Raw genomic sequence first — 14790 nt, forward strand, 5'->3', positions numbered from 1 at the left:
TTCTGATTTATCTCTTTTTGAAAATTAAAAAACGTGTAACCTTAGGCTTCAGAAAAAGAAAAAGAAAACCCAGTGAGGGGCTGGGGGAAGAAGATAGGATTTTGAAGGAGACCATCGGTGTGGCCGCCATGATTTAAAAGAAGAGAAATGAAGAGTAAGGTTTTTACAAAGTTAAAATTTCCAGTCCATCTTCAGGATTTTGTTGCGGAAGTGTGTGGGTAAAAAAACCCAGCGACACCTTTCTGGAATTATCAGCTGCAAAACATCTCTATTGTTGCTCCTCGCCTGCATGTCCATATATTCGGATGAAGAACATGAAAATTTTACGCACTACCCAGCAAGCTGCCTGGGTAATCAAAGAGAGGTGTGCAACTATAGCAAGCTATTTGAATAGCCGAGATGGGAAGAAATACCCACGACGGTAAGGGTGGTAGAAAGACTATAACCAACGGGGTCAAGAGGTGGATAGAGATATGGAAAGAGGAGGCCGAGAGATTTGGGGAGGGTTTGCTGATAGAGAGAAAATGGGAGGATTTTGTAGTCGGGTCATTTTACATTTAGCGGGTTCGACCCGCAAGATAAATCAAACCATATTTTTTGGTCGGATCTCGCGAACGGGCTGAGTTATCGGATTTTCTGCACAGGCCTAACCACTATGGAAGTTGTATACAAAAAGAGGTCTTGATGATCATTTGTAATACACATGAAAGAGAAGGGTAGTGAATAATATTGAACTCTTGAAAAATCAAGTATTTTGCAATATCCTAATCTCCTTTCTTTTCCTTTGTAATCTTTGATTCATTTGGTTTTTTCTTTAGTTTTATAACACGTTATCAGCATGAGACTCCCAATTCTAAAACTAGTGGTCTTTTACTTCAAGTAAGTTTTTAATATATTATACATATGGTCGGTTATACTACCATATTATTATTATTTATGTTGAATTAATATTTCCATAATTTACATTTCAGTTACATATGTGGTTAATTGATATTTTCATACTTTACATTTTAGTTATATATGTGGTAAAGTAATATTCCTATAGTTTACATACAAGTTATATCTATTTATACTTGTTATAAATTATTGATGATAAGGTTCATCTTGATAAATGAATCTTAGAATAGAAATAGAGCATCTCTAAAGGATCATCCTAAACTAATACTTTTATTGAGTACTTCACAATAAAAGACCTATTGATTCTAGGGATGGTTTAAATGAGTGATACATGTTTCAGAAGACCTTGATCTTCCCAAAAACTCATTATGATTGATGCATCTGAAGTTGCACAATTGAAATTATGTAGAGAAAAGCTACTAAATAATATATGTTTGAAATGAAATTATAACATATTCATATCTCGAATGTGCTCCTACAGTAGTAATATCGAGTGTGAAAGTTCACAAGATATTCTGAACTGATATCTTGTATATTAGTGGCTAAACAAAATATTGAACTTTTAATAAAAATAAATAATAATCTCATCCAACCGGTTATACCTTATTTCCAAAGCGAATGGAACCTCTCTTTATGATAATAAAGAAAACCGGTTATGGATGAGGACTTGGTAAAAAGAATTACTGTGATCAAAAGGAACGTACATGTGGTACATCTAAACATTTAGTGGATTTAAGTATCCACAAATGAAATGGGTTGAAATAAATTTTGACAACCACAATGATCTAGAAGATCATCTAAATTATAATTGAGTTATTATATTGTTTTAAGTCTCTCTTTTGCATTAATTATCTTTTTACGTAAATCCTTTATTTTAAATACTGTTGATAAATTTTAGATACTTATTTAAAGATATTCATCATAATGGTTATCATTTTGTAACCATCATAGAAGGCAGTTATGGATATCCATATATTTGGGTCAAAAATTCAAATTGAAAAATTGCTATTTTTCTCTTTGGGATTATATTATACAACTATTGAATCAAATATTATGATACATCATGAGTATAATGATTCAAAATATTTTATGCTTTTTCATGATTAACTTGATCATCCGAAATTAATTATGATAAATCGAATAATTTTCTAATGGGCGTCCATTAAAGAACCAGAAGAAACCAAAAGATTCTTTTACTAGAAAATCTTCCTACCATGAGAGGAAGAAAAATTGCTTGAAGCACTAAAATAAATAAGATGAAATAATTTGACATTATCTTAATTATCATATATAACTGAAAGTTCAAAATATCATTCATTATTATGATTGATAAATGCAAGAAGATAAAAATGTATCATATTCTAGCTGCTAATATCCCGACAAAGATTGAAGTTCCTGAAGGACAATTAAGAAATTTAATAGTAAGATAAATACAAGAACACGCCTGAAAGCGTGGGAGACCTATTGATACAAATGATAAAACATCCCGAAAGAGAAAAGCACAAAAAAAAAGAAATCAGTACTCCTGAAGAGGCTGTACACACAAAACAAGCAATAAGAACTATAAAATCTATCCAAATTTTCTGTACAAAATTTTCCCAAAGTAAAATCTCTGGAAGAGGAGACTCTTGAAGAGTAAACATCTTGAAAATGTATTTCATGAAATGTCTTCCCTTGAAGAGGGATAGGTACTTTAAAATAACGAGATCTCGATACATTTTATGAGTACTAGAGAATTATTTGATAGAAATAAACATTGTTGTTAACAATATATTTTCATATAAAATGGCTCTTGACATTATCAGAAATAATGAAGAAAGTGAGCCAAGAATTGTTAAAAAATGTTGACGTAGAAGTGATTGGCTAAAATGGAAAGCAGCTATTAAAGCTGAATTAAACTCGCTAGCAAAGTGAGAAGTTTTTTGACCTGTTGTATAAACACTAAATGGTGTAATGCCTATTGGATATTAGTGGGTATTTCTACAAAAAAAATGAAAATGTAATATATAAATCACGATTCGGTTTCTCTCAGAAACCATATATTAATATGTCTCAGAAGTGGATGAAATTACATTAAGATTTTTATTAGGTTGATAGCTACAAAGAGTTTGGGTATGCACGATTAACCGCATATTTATATGAATCATTATATATAAAATGAATGAAACATATAGTCCTAAAGTATTTATTCTATCAAGTTTAAAAAATTCCCATATGATCTAAAGCAATCCAAACATATGGAACGAACTGTTTGAGAATAATTTAGTTTTGTTCATAGATTTTCAATATCTGGATTAGCTTTTATTGCAATATATATGGATGATTTAAATGTCATTGAGACTCCAAAAGAGCTCATGAAAACTGCATATATTTGAAATCTAAATGAGAAACCCTTTCTGCTTCAAATGGGAGATGAATGAAATTATTAGATCTGAAATACTATTTCTTAAATATAATTAATATTTGAGATTCATCTTACAGTTTTGTAAGAAATATGCATGATTAAAAATGAAATAGAATGGAGCACATGGAAAATCTACCAGAAGATAGAAACACAATGTGAATAATTGTGATATATTATTTTATTATATCAAAACAAAATTACAGAAATTTGAGACTCTTCACCTTATTCTTTAAATGATATTGTTCTTCATAAATTTGCATGTCATCCATGTCTAAAGGAGTAGGCAATTGGAAAAAGGAGTCAAGTAAGGATTTTAAATTATTATTCTTTACTTTATTGATCCTACCTTCATGTTGGACTCATAAAGAAATCGCTGAAGGATAGATATTTTCTCATTGAGTTTGTCAACCCACGAGCTTTAAATTGTAATTGCTAAGAAAAGATAACAATGATTGATGAGTATCAAGTACCGAGACTCACAAGCTCGTAGATAGCATCACCATCTAACTTATTAGTCAGATCATTTTCGTATTGCATTATAGTACCTATGGCAGATGCAGAAACAACTGGTGAATGAAATGAATAATACTTTATATTGATCACGAGAAGATTGCTAAGTCATTACCAAAGAAATTGTAGAGTAAGAATGCAGAGAGAAAGTATAGAGTAAGAAGGCAGATTGATTACAAAAAAAATAAAAAAAAATGAAATACAAATAAAGATGAGCTGAATACTCATTCTATAGTGAAAATGATGAAAGAAAGACAAAATTACATATCTTGATACATGATATGCTAATCACATATAGCTTGCTGTTATTTTATAGGTCAGTGAAATTAAATGCAGCTTCCCACTATGACGTTGAATTTCTTCAGATATCCACTACAAAATTAAATGCAGCTTGTCCGTATTCTCTAAGATGTTGGACTTCTTCAAATATCTACCGCTGCTGATCCTGTATTTGAGCCCATTCTCTTTCAAGATCCTCTATACGTGGCTGAAAATCACGGATATACTATTTTAGCACCTTATTCTCCTCCTTCAATTTCTTGTTCTTATGGCTCTTCACAGAGAGTTTCTGATGCTACTCAAATATTTGATTATTGATTTGGTTTATCTCATTTACTCTTGCTAATAAACTTCGTGACATGGTTGTAACAGAGGCAGTGCATTTAACACTATGAAATCTTGATTCTGCAATAATATGAGAATCAGTTCTCCCAAAGAAATAAATTTATGCTCCTATCATAAGATTAACATCTTTAAGAGAATAAATAGATAACTGAGGCATGAATGGTTCCTGATTCAAATCTAGAACATTAGTGAAAGGAAATTGTTTAGCCATAATATTGTTATAGATAAGCAAAGACAGCACCAAGAAATAATGTGAAGATTTCTTCTTTCGTAAATATCCTTCTCTGTTGAGTTTCTGATGAGAAAGGATGATCCTTTAAATAGAAATCCAGAATTTTTCAAAAATCTTCACAACATCTCTATTGACACAATAGTGAATATCCTGTGATACTTGTCTAGCCTAAACAACTCCAGAAACAATTTCGACTTCCAAGCGTAAAATCTGTCAAAGTAATACGAGGATAAATTTCAAGATCAATTTCACAGGAACAAAGGGAATTAAGCAAACATTAACAAAATATTCTGAAAAGGAAAATGAAGCTTCAACTAAAAGGGTGTAGCAATGAACAAATAAAAAAGGGTGTGAAATAAATTTCAAGTATTAGTCACTAAATATATCAACTCAAAATGATGATTATTTACCGAAGGGGCGTGGATTGGTTTAAGAGTGAATGTAATGGTTGTTTGGGAAGTTTAAGCACAACTAAACCTGAAAATAAAAGTGAATCTATGCTTCTAAAATTACCAAAACTAAGAGGCTTAAAGAAAATGTATAGCAAATGAATTAAACTTGTAAGAAATAATAAAACAAACACTTGGGATGCAATTTTAACCCACTGATTTTGTGATGGATTTACTTCTCTTTTCATCCTCTCTCAACCATTCTCCCATTCCTGGAAGTTATGGTTGGATAATATAGCAATGAACCATAATTTTTGACCTAATAAAATGCTTGACAAATTATATAACAACTATAAAACAATGAAAGAAAACAATCAAAGTCTTGTTACTTGTTCAAGTATCAATTGTGTCTTTATGTCTACAATTGAGCTAAATCAAGAACAAAGAACTTTAATTCCTTCTAGATGAAACTGAAATATAATCCAACAAGTTAATTATAAAAATCACATAACATTGAAGAATATCCAATCCAAAATAGTTATGGGTTACTCCTTGAATCTCAATCTAAAAGTCTATCCTATCATCTCTAAATTAGCAAAATGCCCAAAAGGAATGACCCTAACATTTGAAATCACTATCTAAACAAAATTGCAGAAGTTGAAATTAAATAAAAACCGAATACTAAAGTTATGGGGGAGGAAAAAATCTAGGCTTGCAAAAATGCAAATCGCCCCTGCTCCTCACGTCCCCCCCCCCCCCCCCCCCCCCCCCCCCCCCAAAAAAAAAAGAAAAAACTCCCAAAAACAGCTAAGCAAAACAACAACCTCAAAACAGCTAGCACAAACCCTCGAACTCAAAACCGCTCCTACCGAAAAGTAAAACCCATGCGTGAAAAAAAAAGTCCCACCGACCCAGCAAGGAAATTGGCTGAAGAAAAAAAAAAAAAAACTCCTGTGATTCTGCTCATGTGAGGCCACGTTGCGCGCCTACATTCTGTGTGCGTGAGAATCATTTTTCCGTAGCGCATGCTCTGCGCCTTGCATTGTGCGCCTGCATCTACATCCTGCACGTCCCAGAGCATTCCATCCAAGAGTAGCTCTAAGTGTGTGGTCCTCCAATTCTTTTGTCAGCCATTCTAATTGATAGTCATTTTTCAAAAATGCCCTACATCAAATAGGATTAAGTGTTTACAAGGGGAAGGAAAAAATTAAGATATTGATTATGATGTAGCACAAATGCATAATAAATATTTTCAAGTGCAAATTATCATAATTTATCAATTGACTAATCAACTGCATAATTAAGTGCTTAACTATTTTTTTTGGTTAATAATTCATTCACTTAAATAGCTTAATCATGCAATTTTTACACTTTATCACACCCTCCAACTAGCTCTTTGCTAGTCTCTAGCAAAAAAAAGTGAAAGAAAAAATAAAATAAAATAAAATTCTTAGCTTTCATCCAACATAACTGAAGTCAAAAGTCTATGTTATAGATAGAGATTATTGTCAAAATGAGTATAGGAATCAAAACACATTAGATTAAAGCTTTTGTAAAACCTCATGGTATATTCAATACTCAAGTAGGAGAAATGTGTAGAAGATTACAACTCACTAAGTGCAGCAAGTGTGTGTGGCAAGATTACCAAGGTTGACTAACATTTCTTAATATTTTTACTAATATTAGCAAATTGTCAGGAAGGATTACAAGTGATCTTACTCTAATTCAAAATCATTGCAACCCCTGCTTCTTCTTCTTCTTCTTCTACTTTTTTTTTCTTTTTCTTTTTCTTTTTTTCCAGTTTTCCTAGGGAGAATCAGACCTATCAATATACACCTATTCACACTTTCACAAGTAAGCCCTTACCAATAGGTTGCTGCACCTCTTGGTTTTCTAGACGGAATCAGACCTATGAATATGTACCTACCCACACTTTCACAAGCAGGCCCTACCACTAGACTACCTAAAAGATTTTTTTTTTTTTTTTTTTTAGACATGGTTCATTAGAATTCTTGTTTGCTGCAATATCAAGCTTGACTTATTGAAATAGAAAGGCAACCAAGGTACTCAGTTTGTGTACAGTCAAATATAGCAATAAGCTGCTTCATGCATTTCCCTTTCCCAAGTGATTGAATATAAAATATGAACTTCTATGTTGAGCCAAAATCTGAACCATTTGGAGTTACCGCAACCCATAATCTCAACAATCCTTTTCCAAGAATAGAAGTTTGGGAACAATAATTATAAAATTTAGCCAAGAATTTTCATAAAAGTGAATATCAAACTCCATCAAACTAGAGGAGGGACACACAACAAACACCTTGCATGTGAAAGGAAAAAAAATAAAATTCTCCACCCCCAACTGGAAATGAGCATTGTCCTCAATGAAAAAAAATAATGTCAACAGAACAACAAAAGAGTGATACTAAAGGAAAATGAAATGTACCTGGTTTGATAAGGGAAAGATAACAAGCAGATAACAATGAAAGTAGAAGGGAGAAAAAAACATACTTGCAGAAACTAAAATGTAAAATAGAAAAATGCAAGAAAGAAATGAAATAAAATGACAGACAAGTCAAACATCAAGGCTCGGCTGGAGGGTCAGGGTTTAGTAAATGAATAGTGGCATCCTTAGGTGAAAAATGGTCAAGGAAAGCTTTGAGCCACTGTCTATTAACCTTAAAGATATTGCCATTGTGTAGATTGAGGATTTCAATAGTCCCATGGAAAAACATTGCCTGAATAATATAAGGATCACTCCATTTGGATTGAAATTTACCGGCAAACATATGGAGTCTAGAGTTGTAGAGGAGAACCTTTTGATTGGGGAGAAAACTCTTTCTCAGAATATACTTATCATGGAAAGCCTTAGTTTTCTCCTTGTAGAGTTTGGCATTATTGTAGGCATCATGTCTCAACTCTTCTAATTCATACAGCTCAAATTTCCTTAAAACACTAGAATTGTTAGTAGAAAAGTTAAAATGTTTGATAGCCCAATAAGCCTTGTGTTCTAGCTTAATAGGAAGATGACATGTTTTACCGTAAACCAAACGATAGGGAGACATGCTTATGACAGTTTTAAAAGCTGTCCTATAAGCCCATAAAGTGTCTGAAAGCCTCAAAGACCAATATTTTCTATCTGGATTTACTGTTTTTTCAAGAATGGCTTTGATTTCGCTGTTGGCCAACTCGGCTTGGCCATTGGTTTGGGGATGATAAGGAGTTGAAGTTTTATGATGGACTCAATATTTTTTCATTAATGCCGCAAATGGTTTATTGCAAAAGTGTGAACCTCTATCACTAATTAAAACCCTTGGTATCCCAAACCAAGTGAAAATATTGTTTTCCAAAAATTTTAACACCACTTGATGGTCATTGATCCTACATGGTATTGCTTCAACCCATTTAGAAACATAGTCTACAGCAATAAGAATGTATAGATAACCAAAAGAAGACGGAAAATGACCCATAAAATTAACCCCCAAACAATAAAAAATTTTTAATGCTAAAATGGTTGCAAGGGCATCATGTTTCTACGGGTGATTCTACCTAACTTTTGGCATGATTCACATGCTTTACAAAAATTATAATCATCCTTGAACATGTGGGGCCAGTCGTAACCACATTGCAAGATCTTAGCCACTGTTTTCTTAGCTGAAAAGTGGCCTTCACATGCACTAGTATGACAAAAGTTTAATATGTGTGGAATGTCACAATTAGGCACACACCTCCTCAAAATTTGATCAGAACAATATTTGAATAAATAGGGGTCATCATAAAAGAAAGATCTGACCTCCAATTTAAACTTTTTGATGTCTTGAGGGTTTCAATGTGGTGGGGTGTGTCCTGTCATCAAAAAATTGACAATATCAGCAAATCAAGGCAAAGAATCAACAACTAAAAGTTGTTCATCTGGAAAAGAATCTGAAATGGGAGTAGAAAATTCAGAGTTTTCAACAATGAGTCAAGATAAATGATCGGTAATTACATTTTCTACTTCCATTTTATCCTTGATGATGATATTAAATTCCTGCAATAACAAAATCCACCTAATTAGTTGAGGTTTGGTATCTTTCTTTGTGAACAAATATTTTAAGGGCTGCATGGTCAGTAAATATAATAATTGGAGAGCTTAAAATGTAAGCTCTAAATTTATCTAAAGCAAAAACAACTGCTAGCAACTCCTTTTCAGTGGTGGAATAATTTTTTTGAACTGCATCAAGTGTTTTGCTTGCATAGTAAATTACAAATGGAAGCTTACCTTTTCGTTAACCAAGGATAGCAGCTATGGCAAAGTCATTGGCGTCACACATGATCTCAAATGGCAATGACCAGTCAGGTGGTTGAATTATAGGTGCAGTGACTAGCATAGATTTGACTTGCTCAAAAGCAACTTGACACGCATCAGTCCAATTAAAATCATAATCCTTAGCTAACAATGCACACAAAGGTCTCGATATGGAGCTAAAGTTTTTGATGAAACGCCTATAAAACCCAGCATGCCCAAAAATGATCTAATATCTTTGACTGATTTTGGAATATGTAACATCGATATTAGATCAATTTTGGACTTGTCAACTTCAACGCCTTGGGCCGAAATGATGTGGCCAAGGACAATATCTTTTCGCACCATAAAATGACATTTTTTCCAATTTAAAAGCAGATTTTTCTCTTCACATCGAGCTAAGACAACAGTGAGGTTACTAAGGCATGCATCAAACGAATCACCATAGATTGAAAAATCATCTATAAACACCTCCGAGATATGCTCAACCATGTTACTAAAAATACTTAACATGCATAGCTGAAATGTGACGAGTGTATTACAAAGTCCAAATGGCATTTTTCTAAAAGTAAAAGTTCCAAACAGGCAAGTAAAAATAGTTTTTTTTTTCTTCGGGGGCTATTTCAATTTGATAATATTCCAAAAAACCATCAAGAAAACAATAAAAACTATTATCCGCAACCCTTTCCAAAGTTTGGTCTAAAAATGGTACTGAAAAATAGTCCTTTCTTGTGACAACATTTAATTTTCTAAAATCAATGCACATGCGCCATCTTGTGGTGGTCCTAGTTGTGATTAATTCATATTTTTCATTTTTCACAAATGTAATTCCATATTTTTTAGAAACTACTTGAGTAGGACTTACCCATTGGCTATCCGAGATGGGATAGATGATTCCTACATCCAAGAGGTTCAAGACTTCATTTTTAACCACCTCCTTCATTGTAGGATTCAACCTCCTTTGCATCTCTCGATTTGGTGCTGAATTTTCCTCCAGAAAAATTTGATGTGTGCAAATGGTGGAGCTGATTCCTTTGATGTCGGCAACTGACCATCCAAGTGCTGCTTTATGTTGCTTGAGAACCCGTAGGAGTTGCCTCTCTTGCTCAACTAACAAAGAAGATGAGATAATACATGGAAAAGTGTCAATTGGCCCAAGAAAAACATATTCTAGTGATTCAAGTAGTGGTTTCAAAATCGGAGATGGAGGAACTTCATCTGATGGTTGCTGGTTAATGTATTGAAGTGGCAGGTCTTCAAATTTGAGTCACCACAATGAGTCCATTTTGTTACCTGCACTAGAATTTACTGCATTAATATCCAACAACTCAATATTTTCTAAGATTTCAGGTGAAACATATTCCATTTGACTCTCTTGCTCTAATAAAAAAAATTCTTCAATAAGTAAGGATTCCAAACAATTCACTTCCTGAGGTTCTTTCAAATCTTATGGCTGCCTATAAGTGTTGAATACATTTAGTTCCAACGTCATATTTTTAAAAATCAATTTAAGGATGCCACTTCGACAATTTATCAAAGTGTTGGAAGTAGCCAAAAATGGTCTCCCTAAAGTGACGGGTGCCTGAAAAATAGAATGAGGAGTTAATTGAATATCCAATACCACAAAATCAACGGGATAGTAAAACTTATCCCCTTGCACCAACACATCTTCTACTATTCCCCTAGACTTTTTAATTCAACGATCGGCCAATTGCAAGATGATAGAAATTGGTTTCAACTCTCCTAAACCAAGTTGTTCATATGTATTGTAAGGAAGCAAATTAATACTAGAACCTAAGTCTAGTAGTGCTTGACCTATTTTCGAGCTTTCTATAACACAAGTTAGTGTTGGAGAACTTGGATCTTTATATTTAGGAGGAGTATTGGACTGAATAATGGCACTGACTTGTTCCATGAGAAATACCTTCTTTTGCACGTTAAGCTTTCTCTTAACCGTGCACAAATCTTTCAAAAATTTGGCATATGTTGGGATTTACTAAGCATCAAGAAGAGGAATGTTAATGTGAACTTGGCTAAAAATGTCTAAAATTTCAGCTTGATATTTATTTTTATGTAAAGGAACTAATCTTTGAGGAAAAGGTGCCGGAGGAGTTTCCTTTGGTTCCAAGAAAACATCAACATCAAAATTTTTACCTTGTGCATTTGAAGTGGAGCTCTCACCATTCTTGTCAACTTCATTACTCGATGTACCAACCTTCTTACCACTACAAAGAGTTATTATAGCCTTGCAAGTCTTTAAGTTTGCTTCAGCAGAGGACGAAAGTTCTATGGCAGCAATTTGGACTTGAGGATTTGGTTGGGTTTGAGCTGGGAACTTGCCTTTCTCTTGTGCATTTAGGGTTGTGTTCAGTTTGGTCAAATTATTCCTTATGTCATTGATGGTTTGAGAAGTTTGGTTGTTTATGATGGTTTGACTTTGCATGAACTGTTGAAGAGTAGAGGCCATTTGCTGAAATGGGACATCCATGGGTTTTCTAGGTGCTGGGATTAGTGCATTCTGTTGGGTGTGAACTAAATATTGAGGTGAGCCAGTTCCTGGATGTGTTGAACTCGTGGGGTGATCATTTCTCCAGCTAAAGTTAGAATGATTTTTTCAACCTGGATTATAAATGTTAGAATATGGTGCAGAAAAAGGCTTAGAAATCATGTTAATAGGGTGAGAAGCATCAAACAAGACTTCCTTAAAAGCTGGAATAATAGTACATTCAGATGTTACATGACTAACATCCTCACAAATGTTACATTTATCTTGTTTTGGAATACCCTGAATTTCATGCACTTCATTTAACTCAATTACTTCTAATTTTTTCAACAATAAGGCAAATTTGGCTTGCAAATCGTCCTTTCCATTCAAAACATATTTACCTCCCCCACTCATGGTCCTCAATGGTTTAGCTCGATCATAAATACAAGAAGTGTCCCATGATTGAGCGTTTTCAGCTAAGTAATCGAAATAGGCAAATGCTTCTTTCGGTTCTTTGTTGAAGAATTCTCCATTACACATGGTTTCAATAAATTGTCGCATTTTAGGCATCAAAGCTTCATAAAAAAAAAACTAATAATATGCCAATTCTCATAACCATGGTGTGGGCAAGCATTTAAAAGATCCTTGAACCTTTCCCAGCTTTGATAAAAAGTCTCACTTTCCTTTTGAGCAAAATTTATGATTTGTCTTTAAAGCCTTGGTTCGATGCATTGGAAATTTTTTTTTTTTTAAAATTCAACTTGCATTTCTTGTCATATTCCAATGGATCTTGGCCTCAATGTATTTAACCAGGTTTTTGCTTTATCTTTCAAGGAAAAGGGAAACAACTTTAATCTAATAATCTACTCAATGCAGGTTTGGTCCATGAATGTAGAACAAACCTCTTCAAACTCTTTGATATGCAAATAAGGGTTCTCAAATTCCATGCCATGAAAATGTGAAATCAATGGAATCATTCCAGGTTTGAAATTAAAATTGTTTGCATTCAAAGGTTGAATTATGCATGAAGGTGTGCTAGTTCTGACAAGTTGTAAATAATCTCTAAGTGTCATGTTCTGATTCACAATTTCTCTATCATGATTCTCATTTTCAGCCATGGTACTATAAGTGTCAGAAGATGATTTAAGAGAAAGAGATGCAGAGTTAAAAGATGATAGTGATTTTGTCCTAAACAACTGAGAAGTTTGGTCCCTAGTCCAATGAGTCATACAAACAATAGCACCAACAATAAAATATATAATAATAAACAAATAAAAAAATAAAAAATAAAATGAAAGACAAATAGAAAAAAAAATAAAAAATGATAAAAATAAAATAAAATAAGATAGAAAACAAAGAATGTCACCAAAGTTGTGAAGAGGTTCACAGCATTAAAACTTCAACTTTTTTAAGCAAAAATAATGCTTCTTAAAACGCCAATTGTCCCTGGCAATGACGTCAAAAACTTGATCAGTTTATAATTTTGACTTCCAAGCGTAGAAGCTGTCAAAGTAATACGAGGGTAAATCTCAATATTAATTTCATAGGGACAAAGGGAATTAAGCAAACATTAACAAAATATTATGAAAAGGAAAATGAAGTTTCAACTAAAAGGGTGTAGCAATGAACAAACAAAAAAAGAGTGTGAAATAAACTTCAAGTATTAGTCACTAAATGAATCAACTCAAAATGATGACTATTTACCAAGGGGGCTTAAGAGTGAAGGTAATGGTTATTTGGAAAGTTTAAGCATAACTAAAACTGAAAATAAAAGTGAATCTATGCTTCTAAAATTACCAAAACTAAGAGGTTTAAAGAAAGTGTGTAGCAAATGAATTAAACTTGTAAGAAACAATAAAACAAATACTTGGGATGAAATTTTCACACACTGATTTTGTGATGGATTTACTTCTCTTTTCATCCTCTCTCAACCATTCTCCCATTACTAGAAGTTATGGTTGGATAATATAGCAATGAACCACAATTTTTGGCCTAATAAAATGTCTTGACAGATTATATAACAACTATAAAACAATGAAAAAAAAACCATCAAACTCTTGTTACTTGTTAATTGATAGACATTTTTCAAAAATGCCCTACATCGAATAGGATTAAGTGTTCACAAGGGGAAGGGAAAAATTAAGATATTGATTATGATGTGGCACAAATGCATAATAAATCTCTTCAAGTGCAAATTATCAGAATTTATCAATTGACTAATCATCTGCATAATTAAGTGCTTAACTACTTTTTTTGGTTAATACTTCATTCACTTAAACAACTTAATCATGCAATTTTTACACTTGATCAAATATCTTGTAATGTTTGTCTGGTCTAAATTGCTCCAGAAGAATAGTGATTATATCGTGATGCTTGTTAGGCCTAAATAGTTCTAGAAGAACAATGAATATCCTGCAGCGTTTGTTTGACCTAAATAGCTCTAGAAGAACAGTGACAGGTTTGCCAAAACTATATTATACACAAGAATTTCAGAAGAGCACAACTCTAGAAGAGTAGTGAATTTAATGTTAAAAATATCTTGAATTAATATGGTGAATCTATTCACCAAAATATTATCAACTACATCTCTTGAAAAGTTGGTACACAATATTGAGATGCATTAATGCAAGGACCTATTGTTATACACTTTTTAAGGGAGAGTAAATGTATTGAAAACTTATGTTGATTGTAATCTTTTTTTTTTTCACTAAGGTTTTGTCTCATTGGGTTTTCCTTGGCAAGGTTTTAATGAGGCAATCCTAAAGCATTCAAAGACACATTAAAATGTTGTACTCATTTTCCTTCGCCATAAGTTTTTTTCCCATTAGGTTTTCTTTGGTAAGGTTTTAGTGAGGAATATTCTTTGTGTATGGTCATCCAAGGGAAAGTGTTGTAAATACATACATTTGGTGGATGATCATGTTATAAATATTATTGTGCATGTGAATTGGTTGTTGTGCACGT

General features: G+C 33.0%; 1 protein-coding gene and 1 non-coding gene across 2 annotated transcripts; one reads left to right on the forward strand and one right to left on the reverse strand.

Annotated features, from left to right (window-relative positions):
* Positions 1-7638: 7638 nt before the first annotated feature.
* LOC122278729 lies at positions 7639-11829 on the reverse strand. Its single transcript, XM_043088912.1, has 5 exons — positions 11496-11829; positions 10635-10721; positions 10207-10451; positions 8850-8902; positions 7639-8146 (listed from the first exon to the last, which is right to left on the reverse strand). Exons 1-5 carry the CDS (start codon positions 11827-11829, stop codon positions 7639-7641), a joined length of 1227 nt encoding a protein of 408 aa, XP_042944846.1.
* A 609-nt stretch (positions 11830-12438) lies between these two features.
* Positions 12439-12545, forward strand: LOC122280210. Its single transcript, XR_006229796.1, has one exon. It is a non-coding gene; the product is annotated as a small nucleolar RNA R71 (small nucleolar RNA).
* Positions 12546-14790: the final 2245 nt, after the last annotated feature.

Source organism: Carya illinoinensis, chromosome 10, assembly GCF_018687715.1.
Source record: "Carya illinoinensis cultivar Pawnee chromosome 10, C.illinoinensisPawnee_v1, whole genome shotgun sequence".
Classification (NCBI taxonomy): domain Eukaryota; kingdom Viridiplantae; phylum Streptophyta; class Magnoliopsida; order Fagales; family Juglandaceae; genus Carya; species Carya illinoinensis.